General features: G+C 37.2%; 1 protein-coding gene across 29 annotated transcripts in view; it reads left to right on the forward strand.

Moving 5' to 3' along the window:
* Positions 1-12,376, forward strand: part of EIF4G3 (eukaryotic translation initiation factor 4 gamma 3) — a 314,094-nt gene that overhangs the window by 161,125 nt on the left and 140,593 nt on the right. For 12 of the 29 annotated variants that reach the window (XM_078452254.2, XM_060626696.3, XM_078452263.2 and 9 more), the window contains 3 exons: positions 239-271; positions 10,932-10,952; positions 11,831-12,010. In XM_078452254.2, the coding sequence (XP_078308380.2) occupies positions 239-271; positions 10,932-10,952; positions 11,831-12,010 (234 nt within the window). Of the gene's footprint in view, positions 1-238; positions 272-7,850; positions 7,945-10,931; positions 10,953-11,830; positions 12,011-12,376 lie in introns of those variants that run through there. The other 17 variants (XM_060626693.3, XM_078452265.2, XM_078452249.2 and 14 more) reach the window with 4 other exon arrangements.

Here is a 12,376-nt window from a genome sequence, read left to right on the forward strand (position 1 = left end):
GCTTAGCTGTTTCTCTCCCAGCTGATAAATGACAAACTATACCTGGTAGTGGTGTTAACCTGTTGAATCTTAGTACCTGTCTGTCACTGTCCTGCAGCAAAGCTTTGACTGTTTGTGTTGTTTTTTTTTCTCGTGGGTTTTTTTCTTTTGGCATATTGTGTGACATTTTGGTTTTTGTTGTGGTGTTTCTGACTCTTTGTGCCTTTCCTTTTGTGTTTGTTTTCCCTCCTTTTCTCAGTTTGCAGCGGGGCCTCGACCTGCCCATCATCAGGTACTGTACCCTTGCCCCTTCACTATCACCCGTAATACTAGGCGGGGGTGCCAGTAGCTGCTGACTCTGAGAATGCTGCCGTTCCAGGGGCCGCTCTGCTGCTCTCTCCAGGAGCTGCAGCCTCGTGGGGTCCTCTTCTCATCCTTCACTAACCTCACAGCACTCTGTGCTAACAGACCCATTCCCTTCTGTTTATGGGAGTTTTTTCCCCTCAAAATAATTGTTCTGAATGTAGAGAACCCTGACATTTTTTTGATAAATTAAACCCCCCCCCCCCAGATTTTGTGGGTATCTGGACTGTTTACATTTAACTGAGTGGAACAGGCAACATTCTAAGGGTTTTCTGTTAACATTCTGATGTAACTTGTATTGATGTGTATAAAATAGCATTAGTATTTCTAAAACCACTTACTCTCAGTTGCTAACTGAAATCTAATATCCAGTTAACAATAATATATATTCATTTGCTGCATAGAGAATTATCCATAGCCTGTTGGTTCTTTTAAATGAAGTGATTGTTTAAATTAATATCCAAAAATGTATCCACTAACACTAATTTATTTAGCAGGAATATACTAGAGGAGGTGGTTTGGGGAGAAAAAGACTTTTGCAGGGCTTTTCCCTCTGAGTAGTTTTTGATAGAGTGTTCTGAAACGTTTTCTTCTGCTATAGTAGAAAGGGCATAGACTTTAGAGTTGTACAGATCTGGGTTCTTATTACCACCATATTATCATGTAACCAGCTGTTTTAACCAGATCTTTTTCTGAGCCTCAGTTCCCTCCTATGTAAAATGGGGATAAATACCCTTTACATTAGAGATAAGATTCCTAAGGCATCTGACACAAAGTAAACAGTCCATAAGTGGTAGCTGTTTTTAATATTATTATGCAATAGAATATGGTTTGATAAAGCAAGAGAAAAGTTACCAGTGTTTACCTGTGTTATCATAGTTAGAATTCTTACTACTGAGTAAATGGACATTGTTTCATTAAAGGATTTCTTTGTCTACCCGTGATTTAATACCAGGCTCTGTTTCTCAAAATACAGTCTTTCCAAGTTAGAGGATGTAAAAGCCAAGCAAAATCTGAGATTCCAAAGACACTTTGCAGGAGAACTCAGAGGTGATTGTATGAAGTGGACGGCAGTTCTTTGGATTAGATGAAGAAATAAAACTCGGGTAGTTTTTAGTATCAACAGACAGTATTGTTAAAGTACTTGAAGGGCTTGGAATTTGGTGTCAACTAGACCTAGGTTTGACTCTTTATTAACTGAGTTGTTTGGGGTAAGTTATTCACTGCTCTCAGCCTTTGTTTTCTCGTTTGTGAAAGGGGCACTGTATTAATACCCATCTTAGGACTGATAGGAAGAGTAAACGAGGGAGTGCAAGTAAACTGATGAGCAATGTTTAGCACATACCAAGAATATATGGGGTAAGATTACTAATAATTAAAAAAAAAAGATAATCTCTTAAGTTAAAAAGATTGATTATTAATTTTAAAAATGTGTAGTCGAGGACCATAGAGGCCAGGCTTAAATTTTAGTCAGGGATCAATCCAGTAAGACCACTAACAGAAAAATCTGGGATATCTCTGTTCAAGAAGTAGAGTAGAAAGAAACTGTTGTTTAAGTAAAAACAGTTTTGAACTCCTTCATATAAGGCTAAATGTTTCTATTATTTCTATTCAATAGTGATGGTCCTCAAATGGGGATGTTGTATTTAAGCCTTTACAAATAGTCTTTTTTGGGAAAATCTGTCTTCTGAAATTTCGTCTGAGAGCCTAAAGTCTTATGATATGCTTTGTCGTTCTTCCATTTCAAAAACCAAGGAAAACTTTAAGGAGTCTTGTGACAAGAGGTTGATTTCAGTTCTAAAATCATTTTTCATGTGTAATAGGACTCACTCAAAAAAGTACTGGCAGATTGGTCCTTTATCTAGCTATAGGATGATACTTGTGAAATTATGGCATGTTTTAACCATTAAAAAAACTGGAATCACGTATGTGTGTATACTTATTACTTATTCATCCACAAGGAAGATAATGACTTCCTGACACTAGTTCTTAAAGATAGATTCTTGAGATGCAGCATAAATACAGAGCATTGCTTTTGGATACAAAAACTTTAGGTATCTGGGTGTTTTTACTCTGGCATTCCCCTCTTTCTAAATACCAGTTAGAATTTTTTCATTACACCACAGAGAATTAAGTAAGGAAATAATGTGACTTTGGTTGAGGCAGTAGCAGTAATGAGTGACCTTGGAGAACTAGAGGAGGGAGGGGCTTGGTGTTGAAGTGACGACTGCTGAGCAGGCGCTGGCTGAACCAGTATTAACGGCATAGAGCATGTTAGAAAGAGTTTGCTCTTCTGTGTCCATAGATGTACAGACTAGTTTGGTTTGTTTCACTGTGGAATAGATATTGGCATTTTGGGTGGGATCACCAGTTATGAAAAACTTCCCTGTAAATTGCAGTTCATTTGGCAACCTTAGGGCTCTAAGTGCCAGTAGGATTCCCCCAGTGACAATTAAAAAACGAAACAAAAACACCTTCATACATTTCCAAATAACCCCAGTGGAGGTGATACTGTTTCTCATTTGAGAATCACTGGCTGAAGTCGGTATTTAAAATGATCTCCTCAGATCTAACATCAGTTAGAGGTTCATAGAGGAGATGCTCATAAGACAAAACCGTATGTAGAGACTTGTATAGTGAAATCAGTACAGTGAAAAACATCGAGTGGTTTACAGAGAATACGTTTTTAAAGGGAAAACATCTGTGTCCTATATTAGTTTTGGTTTGTTGTGAATTGAAGGCACAAATGGTTTTTTCAGTTATGGTGGTTTCCTTTGACTAGAAAGCATTAAATTGAGAGTTAGAATTAGTGAATATGTTTCTCACTTTTCCTTTATCGCATTGCATTGTTCATCAGTGGCTCCCTTTCTGATCACATATCCTTTCATGCTTTGATCTTTTTTCAGAAAATAATTTGATTGATGCTGGATGATGTTCCTATGATTGCTGTTTCTAAAGTCCAACAGTAAATACGTAACTTTTTGTGAATGCTTAGTAACAATTGTTTCTCTGAACATTATGAAGAAAATAAGTACTGTTGTTTCGATAAGATAAGCTAGTTACGGGTAATTGCTTGTGAAAAGAAAACATGATTGTCCAGGCTAGTAATCTAGGAGATATATATATATATATATATATATATATATATATATATATATTTTTTTTTTTTTTTTTTTTTTTTTTTTTTTTTTTTTTCTTCTTTGTAAAGTGAAGTACCTGAATTGAAATGAAGCATGTAAGATTTTGGATAGCAAATCTTTTTAGTTTAATAGAACCAAGAAACTGTTACAGAATGTATTTCTTGGGACTACTTTTATTTAGAATATGTTTATGTGTGGCCAGCCAGTGTTCTTATTTAGTCCTTCTAGTCAGGGATACCATGCTCTAGTTAGAATTATGTCAGCCATGTCTTCTTCCAGTATCATTAGTTTTTGGCTTTTGCAGAAATTCTTCAGGTTAATTAGGATGTTCTTTTCTTTTTGGCATTCTGCAGTCTGAAGACAGCTTTAGATTAGAATAACAGTTTTCTTCAAGGGTAAAAGAAGTACTAAGTAATTTTATATGCGAACACCCTTGGCTTGAGAAATATGTCAACTATTTTTACTCTGGTGTTTGAAAATCCCAAGGTAATTAGAAACTGAAAGAACAGAACAGAACGTACACTCATAAGTAAAACAAGTCACTTGGTATAATGTAGATTCGGACTTGTGTTATTTTCATGTTTGGTAGCTGAAATTTGTGTAGTTGTGGTTTGAAGTTACTTGTGTTCCTGTCCTTATTTTACTTTTGGGTTTCACAACAGAGATCAAGTGTTGGTTTTATACTACGGCTGAGTAGTCTTTGCATTTTGAGAAAGACCAGGAAATTGGTATTTAAGAGTGTTCATAAAACAAAAAATATTCTGCGGTGTGTCGATACATGATTTTAGTTCACATAGTATTCACAAGTGTTGGAGAATATGCCATATTCAGAGCAATTGGAGTTAGTATAAACAAATAAAAGCTTCATAAAACATAATAGTATTGGGCATCAAGGAAATATGTTACCTGGTGGCCAGCATTGAAACTGTGTGTGTGTTTTCCTGTTGTAGTTCTGTTCTTGTTGCTAAAAGATTAAAAGAAAACAGCTGGCTTATGTTGTTGTTGTGTTGTGTTTTTTTCCATTATGACCCTTAAAGGTTTTTGTATTCAAAGTTGTGCTATTATATTTGAAGTCTTAGTTTCTGGTAGAGAAATACTTGTATTGCTCTAGGCAGTTTCGTAAAGTTGCAAAGTAAAATAAATGAAGGCTTAGGGCTTGCCTCTGGGGCCAGACCTGGCATATTAGAGTTTAATGGATATTACTTAGAAATCAGATCAAGCATTTATGCAGTCTTATGACCAGTGCTTAGATTTTTCAGAGTTTAAGTCAGTCATGGGCAATTTTATCTGGTGCCTTACTCACAAAAGCCTTGTAAGGTTACAGCAGAGATAGTAAAGAAAATATAGGTTAGAAGTTGGCATAACGAGGAATGTTAGCTTTACTGCAAACTAACTTTGAGCATCAGATTTCTTATCTGAGAAATGATAAAACGTGCTCATAAATGATAAAGTATTGAAGTATTACAACAATAGCACCTATTTCCTAAGGGTGTTGTGAGCATCCCAGTGCCTGCCTGTCACAATCCCTTGCACATAATAGATCCTTGGTAAATGTCAGTTTTCTTTAGCAATAAGACAGCCTGCCTTTCTTCTTCCTTTTCTCAGCCTATTTTTACCTATGAGTAGAGTGTTCTACAAGGATGTTCCTTTCCCAGACTCTACATTATGATCAGACAGAACACCTTCTGTTCCTGACAGAATCCTTAGGGTTTTGTTTTTTTGTTTTTTTGTCTGCCATCTGACGTAATCCTCTAGGGCAGTACTTTTCTAATAGAACTTTCTGTGATGGTGAAAACGTTCTGTGTCTGTACTGTTCACTATAGTAGCTACTAGCCACATGTGGCTATTGAGCACTTGAACTGTGCAATGCAGTTGAAGAACTGAATTTTTAATTTAATGTTAATTTAAGTAATCAAATATGGCTAGTGGCTATTGTATTGGAAAACTCAGCTCTAGGGTTTACATCTTCTAATTCTTAATGAAATGTTGAAGTATGTGATACTGGCCACATGCAGGGAAGATACACAAAGAATTTAGAATGTAATAGCCTTCATTATAAATTATTGTCAGTCAGTAGAATCTCTGGTTGATACTTGAGTGATATCCCATTATGTGGACTCTTTACTGCTTGTCCCTTTGTAACTTGCCAGAAAATCATAGCACTGTTATTTTCTCCAGAGTACTTCAGAATTTTTGAAGATATTAACCTAAAAAACTCATAATTGCAAATCTTACTGTTCTTCCAGGAGGCTGAACAATAAATTGCAGAAAGCTAGGTGTTTCAGAAGCATATTTTCGATACGGTTTTTATTGCTTTTGCAAGTTAGTATTCAGTAGTTTTTTTCCCGCGTGGGAACTAATGTGATTGAATATGATTTTTCTAGTTGCTAAAAATGAATAGGTAGTTTTCAGAGAACTTCTTTTTAAAACTTTTTTATTATATATGGAAATCTGTGACTTTTTTTCTTTCTCTTTTTTTAAGTTTATATATTTGTTTTGAGAGAAAGAACAGGGAGAGAGACAGAGACAGAATTCCAAGCAGGTTCCACACTGTCTACGTGGAGCCCGACTTGGAGCTCAAACTCCCGAACCGTGAGATCATGACCTGAGCCAAAACCAAGAGCCAGACAGTTAGCTGACTGAGCCACCCAGGCACCACCAAAGAACTTTTTTTTTTCTTTTAAGTTTGTTTGTTTGTTTATTTAGAGAGAAAGAGAGAGAGAGAACATGCACACAGAGGGCAGGGGCAGAGAAAGAGGGAGAGAGAGAATCCCAACCAGACTCCGCTCTGTCAGCACGGAACCCTCGAACCGTGAGATCAAGACCTGAGGCAAGAGTCGGATGCTTAACTAACTGAGCCACCCAGGCGCCCCATGAGAACTTCGAGGTATTATGTAGATTTTAGAGATCCCCTTGTCTTTTGATGATTTTAGAAAGGGGAATTCATGAGAAGTGATATAATTACCAGCATCTTCAAAAAACAATTATTACTAATGTGTCCAGGAAACTTTTGGTAATGATATCATTATCACATCTGTAGAAGGATTTTCTAAGAGGTAACATTTTTCCTCTGGCTTCTAGAATGTTTCAGTGGAAGTCTGCTATCACAAGTACTCTAAATTTAGCCTCTCTTTTAAATGTGCCTTAGCCCTTTGGAGCTTCCCAAAGTACTACCTCAAATGAGGGCTGATGCTTTTCTTTGCCATCCTCTTGGTGTATTAGTAGACAGTTGAAAGATAAAAGACTTTTAACCCAGATTGAAATCCAGTTTGGAGATACTTGTGTTATACACAATTCCTCCCTTCTTAACCTAGTCTTTTTCAGCATTTTCATCAGTGACTTGGTTAAATGATATGCCTGTCAAATTTGCTGATGCTTATGTGGTTTTGACATTGCATGATATATTCAGACTCTAGAAGTATCTCTACAGTCTGAAATGATGGGTTGAAATTTGCCAGTTAAATTTTTAATTTTTAAAAAAAATTTTATGTTTATTTATTTTTGAGAGAGAGAGACAAAGTGCAAGTGGGGTAGGAGCAGAGAGGGAGGGAGACACAGAACCAAAGCAGGCTCCAGACTCTGAGCCGGGAGCACAGAACCTGATGTGGGGCTCATACTCACCAACTGTGAGATCATGACCTGAGCCGAAGTTGGATGCTCAACCAATTGAGCCACCCAGGCATCCCTAAATTTGCCAGATAAATTTTCAAAAGAACAATATGCAAGATTCCCTTGTATGTTCCTGTACAAGAACACCTCTTTATAAGTACATACAAAAGTGAAGAGCATGACTTATTTTTAGGATATATGTAAAGAAGACTGAAGGGTTTTTAAAAGATTGTATGTAACTCAGTACCAGTCAGTAGTAAAATGTGGTTGACAGAAGGTCTTCTGTTGTTCTTGGTTTTATTAGTAGAAATGTAGTCAGCCAGAATCAGAGACCGATGTTTCTCTTTCATTTAGCAACAGATACATATATTGAGTGAAGCCAGGTATGTTCTGGGAAGACGCCACCTGGATAGTTGTGTTTGGTTCTCTATTTAGTCAGACTTGGAGCAGTGGAAACCTATTGAGAGAAACCTGAAGAGGGAATTCAGAATCTTAGTTCAAGGGATAGAACGTGGAGGGTAATGATTGGCTTTGAACAAAAAGTAGACGGTGTGAAAGTTGGCAGTGATGGCTGTCTTCAGATAACTTTAGAGATTGGTCACTTCCATGGTAGAAGGATTTGACGTTGATGTGATTTTAGGAATAATTATTGGACCAGAGGGTAGATGACAGAGAGAGAACTTTGGAGCCAGTAGAAGGGAAGACCTCTGCTGTGTCAGAACTCCATTTAACAATGAAATGGAACTGTGTCTTGGGTTGCTCAAGTTTCATAACCTCAAGGCCATTTCATATAAGAGATTTAAACTGTAGGTATGTGGTTAGATTAAATGGCCTGTACTGTCCTCACGTCCAGGTGAGTTTGATTCTTTTAATGATTCTTCATCACTCATTAGACAGGCAAAGGGATTCTGAAGCATTGCAAGCAGTTTGGGAAGGCCCATTCACACTTACACCTTCTTTTTCATAACCTGTGGTTTTCTGCCATGCCCACCCACAGATTTTAAATTTCCTGTCCCACTATTAAATCATAATCTAAATTCACAGTTGAATGGCTAGGAGAGAGTGCAAAAAAGAGAATTCATCTCTTTTTATATCTTTGTTTTTCCAGCCATTACACCTTTTCTAGTTCTATTGATACTGGAATCTTGTGTGTGTCTGCACACACATGCTGCGGGAGTGGGGAGCGAGGGAAGGAGGGTCGGAAGGAACTTCTTAAAGGGGAAAAATAAGCTCCAGATTGCCTGTCCCTGTAAAAATCTTAGTGCAGTGAGATTGAGTAAAAGTAGGTCTGTTAAATGTTGGTTGTACCAAGCATGTAAAAGCATATGAACAGGTACCAGTTACTTTAAGGGAGATAGAGAATTAGAAATCTTATAGGTAGAAGAAATTTGTTTTCCTGAAGAATAAGCATGAATTTGTGAAGTAACCGATGGAGCATTTTTCTTGCCAGGAATCAGTTCTGGTTGAGGGATTTGCACCCCTTAGTGCATTGGATAAAGGTCTCAACACATCCCTGCAGCCTTTGAAAAAATGTCTTCTGACTGACAGTTGTTGGAAAATATGAGGGGTCTTCCAGTTCGTGAGAAGTGGAGTGTGTAACAATTAAAGTTAGAGACCTAAACCTGACTGTGTTTAAATTACGGATAGGAGACCTTTAGTAAGGTACTTGATCTCCAGTCCCTCAATTTTCCCTTATATCTAATGGGAGTGATAATAGTACCTGCCTTAGAGGTGTGTTGTGAGAATAATTTAATATATATGTCAAAGGTTTTGAGTGGTTGCTGGTAGGTAGTAAATGCTATATAAATCTCCACTCTTATTTGGTGTGCATATATGAATACATTTTTCTACATTGCTTCAAAGCTGAAATCTTAGTGTATTAAAAAAAGCATGTCTACATAACCACAAATTTTGTGTTTTATTGAGTTCAGCTGCACGTTAATATTAGCAGTAATATTAGCAGTAATATCGTTTCCTTTTTTAAACCACTGAAGACGATAGTCTTACTGCTGTTCCGAATCCTCCTTGAATCAGCTGTAATCGCAGTTACTGTAAACAGACTGGTTAAAAACCCCAGCAGAGGAGTTGGAAAAGAGTGCCAAGAAAAGGACTCGCATATAGTAAACTGTTAGAATTGTGGGGAAACCCTGACCATATCTGCTTTTCTTGTTCTATACAGCTTAATAGCATTGTGTCTCTTCAGGCAGTAAATACTTTGACAGAATTTGATGATAATATAACCACAGTAGATCATCACCTGTTCTGTTTGATACTGTCCTTATCTTGGCTGCCCTCTAGAGTTGGTGGAAAAGGATCTTACAGGAGTAAGATTTCTGTCTACTATATCTAATATCTAGTAATGCTCAATTAGTTGAGCAGAGGAATGACTATTCTCTCCTTGAGACCTGTAATAGTTCTGTGGCTCCCAATACATTAACCAAGTTATAAAAATGCTTAAGTTCATTCCTACAATATGTTTATAGCTCACATACATTGATGAGTAATAGATTTTACCTGCTGTGTAATTCAGAGAAGTGAAGTCTAGGGTGGAAAGCTTACTAGTTCAGTGTTCTTGGTTGAAGTCAACAGAAATTCTTGCGTCTGTTACCAAAACTGTGTCGGTGGAAATAACTAGAAGACTATTGCTGTTGGTGTGGCCCCAGCCCAGGTTCCTGTATTACCAACTTTGCTTCTTGTACTTTCTTTTCATCTCCATCAGCTACTCTCTATGGCCTCCCTCATTCACTCCATTCTCCTGCTGTACTGTCTGTTGTTTTTCTGTGACTTAATCTCTTTAGGGCTTTCTTTGTCCTGGGTTATGAAGGCCAAATGGGGATGAGCCTTGGGCGCTGGATCCTAATTCTTCCGATTGAGCACAGGATGAAAAGTTATTTCTTCTATCACATTTGGGGAGCTTGATGCTTAAGAAGAGTAAGACAGGATGTGACCAGAGTGGGCCCACAGGTCAAAGCTCATCCTTGCCTTTATTTGGGCCAGTAGAAATACTCATGTCTGGAATATGAAACAACTCAGGAGATTTTGGAGCTAGACCACATTTTAAGAATAGTTTTCTATTTCCCCATTTTAAAGCTTTAAGTGGCCTCTTATATACTGTGGTAGTGGAGAGGTTTCTGTCCTGAAGGGTCTGATAAATTTTGAAAAGCCTAGTTATTTCTTAGGACTTTTGTAAACTTTTTTTTAAATTAATTTATTTTGAGAGAGTGAGTGAGTCAGGGAGGGGCAGAGAGAGAGGGAAAGAAAGAGAATCCCAAGCAGGCTCTTTGCTGTCAGCATGCAGACCAATGAGGGGCTCGATCTCATGAACCATGAAATCAACAAGAGTCGGATGCTTAACCAATTGAGCCACCCAGGCGCCCCTGTAAACTTTAAAATAATGAATGGCACTTTTATTATTACCTCTTTTCTCCATTAAGAATGGAGAGTGGATCATAGAGAAGCTGAATAACTAATGCCAAATTACATAATGGGTGTCTGTAGAGCCAATAGTAGGAATCAGTAGTCCCAACTGTACTTGTGCTAATAAGTAGACATATCCTCTCAAGCTGTTATAACTTGTGGCTACTACTAGAATATTTTTGCCACTGGATTTATTTATTTTCAATTAAATATGATTTGATTCTTCAATTCCATGTGTCCTTGAATTCTCAAGTGGAGAATTGTCATTCTGATTTTCTAATCTTCCTTCTTTTCCTGTTATTACTAAATACAAAGATATTTTTGTTGAGCTGCATGCTATGTCCTACCCCTTCCTACTGATCTATAAGCTTTTCCATTGGCTTTCTTTCTGTTTCCTGCTGCTTTCTTGCTTCATAATTGAAGGGAGGATTCAGACCCATCCAGGTAACAACTACTGGTTCTGCATGGCCTCTTTATTGCTCTATTCCCTTATTATTATTACAGTGAGACAATTACAGTTGATTGTTGCTGATGATTATACATGCATTTATGGTGGGAATTTACAATTGGTATATTGTTTCAAGGCTTGTAAGCCTGCAGTGAGAACCATAAATGACCACAGGTACTGGCTGCTATTTGATACATTTGAGTTCTCTTCCTTCCAGACCATTCTTAAGTCTGTCTAGATTTGTCACTTCTCTTGCAAACTATTCAAGAAAGTAAAATTGGATTCGATTTAATATGGGTCGCCACTTTTTAGGAAAGGAAGGCCATTCCCATCACCCTATAGGTAGTTTTAATTTAACTTGACTGAGATGAAAATATTTATATCCAGGTTGATTTCTTGTTCTTCTAAATATTTTATAAATTACTTGAATGGTTGTTTTTAGGTGACTGCTTTTAATTTTTAATAAGTTGATTATGAGCCACCTACTCTTAGTGAAATAATCAGTACTTTTATATAGTAGAACGAGTTTTAGAGAGACAAGCTTTTGTTACATTTTATCACAGATTTTAAAATTAATAATTATGGTATAGAATTTTTAGTTTAAATTAGCTGAGACTTCATTTTAAAAGTGAGACCGCCCTGTTTTCATACGTGGGACAGCATTGATCAAAACTTGACTTAGTGTGCCTAGTGTAGGATATGTTTTTTGATCCCAGCCATAGACAGTTTGCCTCTTTTCATGTACATTGTATTTTCAATTAAAGTTGATAACCTTTTTATTAGTGGAAAAAAGGAGAAAGCTCAAGATAGTAAAATTTACATATTTCCCTTTGTAAAATATATATATATAAATATTTGTTTTTCCCCTCCTCAGTTTTTTCAGAGGCCTCAGATACAGCCTCCTAGAGCTACCATCCCGAACAGCAGTCCTTCCATTCGTCCTGGTGCACAGACACCCACTGCAGTGTATCAGGCCAATCAGCACATCATGATGGTTAACCATCTGCCCATGCCGTACCCAGTGCCCCAGGGCCCTCAGTACTGTATCCCACAGGTAAAGTATCTCTCAGGTCTGTGTGGTCCAGCAGTAGAGTGGGGATTTACTCACATTCTCATCAGAGGAAGCAGGTAGGGTGGGTGATAGCAGTGGTTTTTTTAGTAATATATATGTGAACTTTCTTGTTGGTTAGAAGTCTCGCCATTTTGTCATTTTCCATAATATTGTAAGGAGACATTTCTACATCTCTTTACTTAAGTTTTTCTAAGCTGTTAGAGGAATTATTTTTATCTCCTGGCTTTCCCCCATCCCTTCCTCACATCCAACTTCTCTAAAATAGACTCAGTAATTAATGCTGTTCCTGTGATATCATTCAATTTCGTTGAAAGCTACCAGCCTGAAATAATTTTACAGTGAGCTGAG

The sequence above is a fragment of the Panthera onca genome, chromosome C1 (genome assembly GCF_046562875.1).
Source record: "Panthera onca isolate mPanOnc1 chromosome C1, mPanOnc1 haplotype 2, whole genome shotgun sequence".
NCBI lineage: Eukaryota > Metazoa > Chordata > Mammalia > Carnivora > Felidae > Panthera > Panthera onca.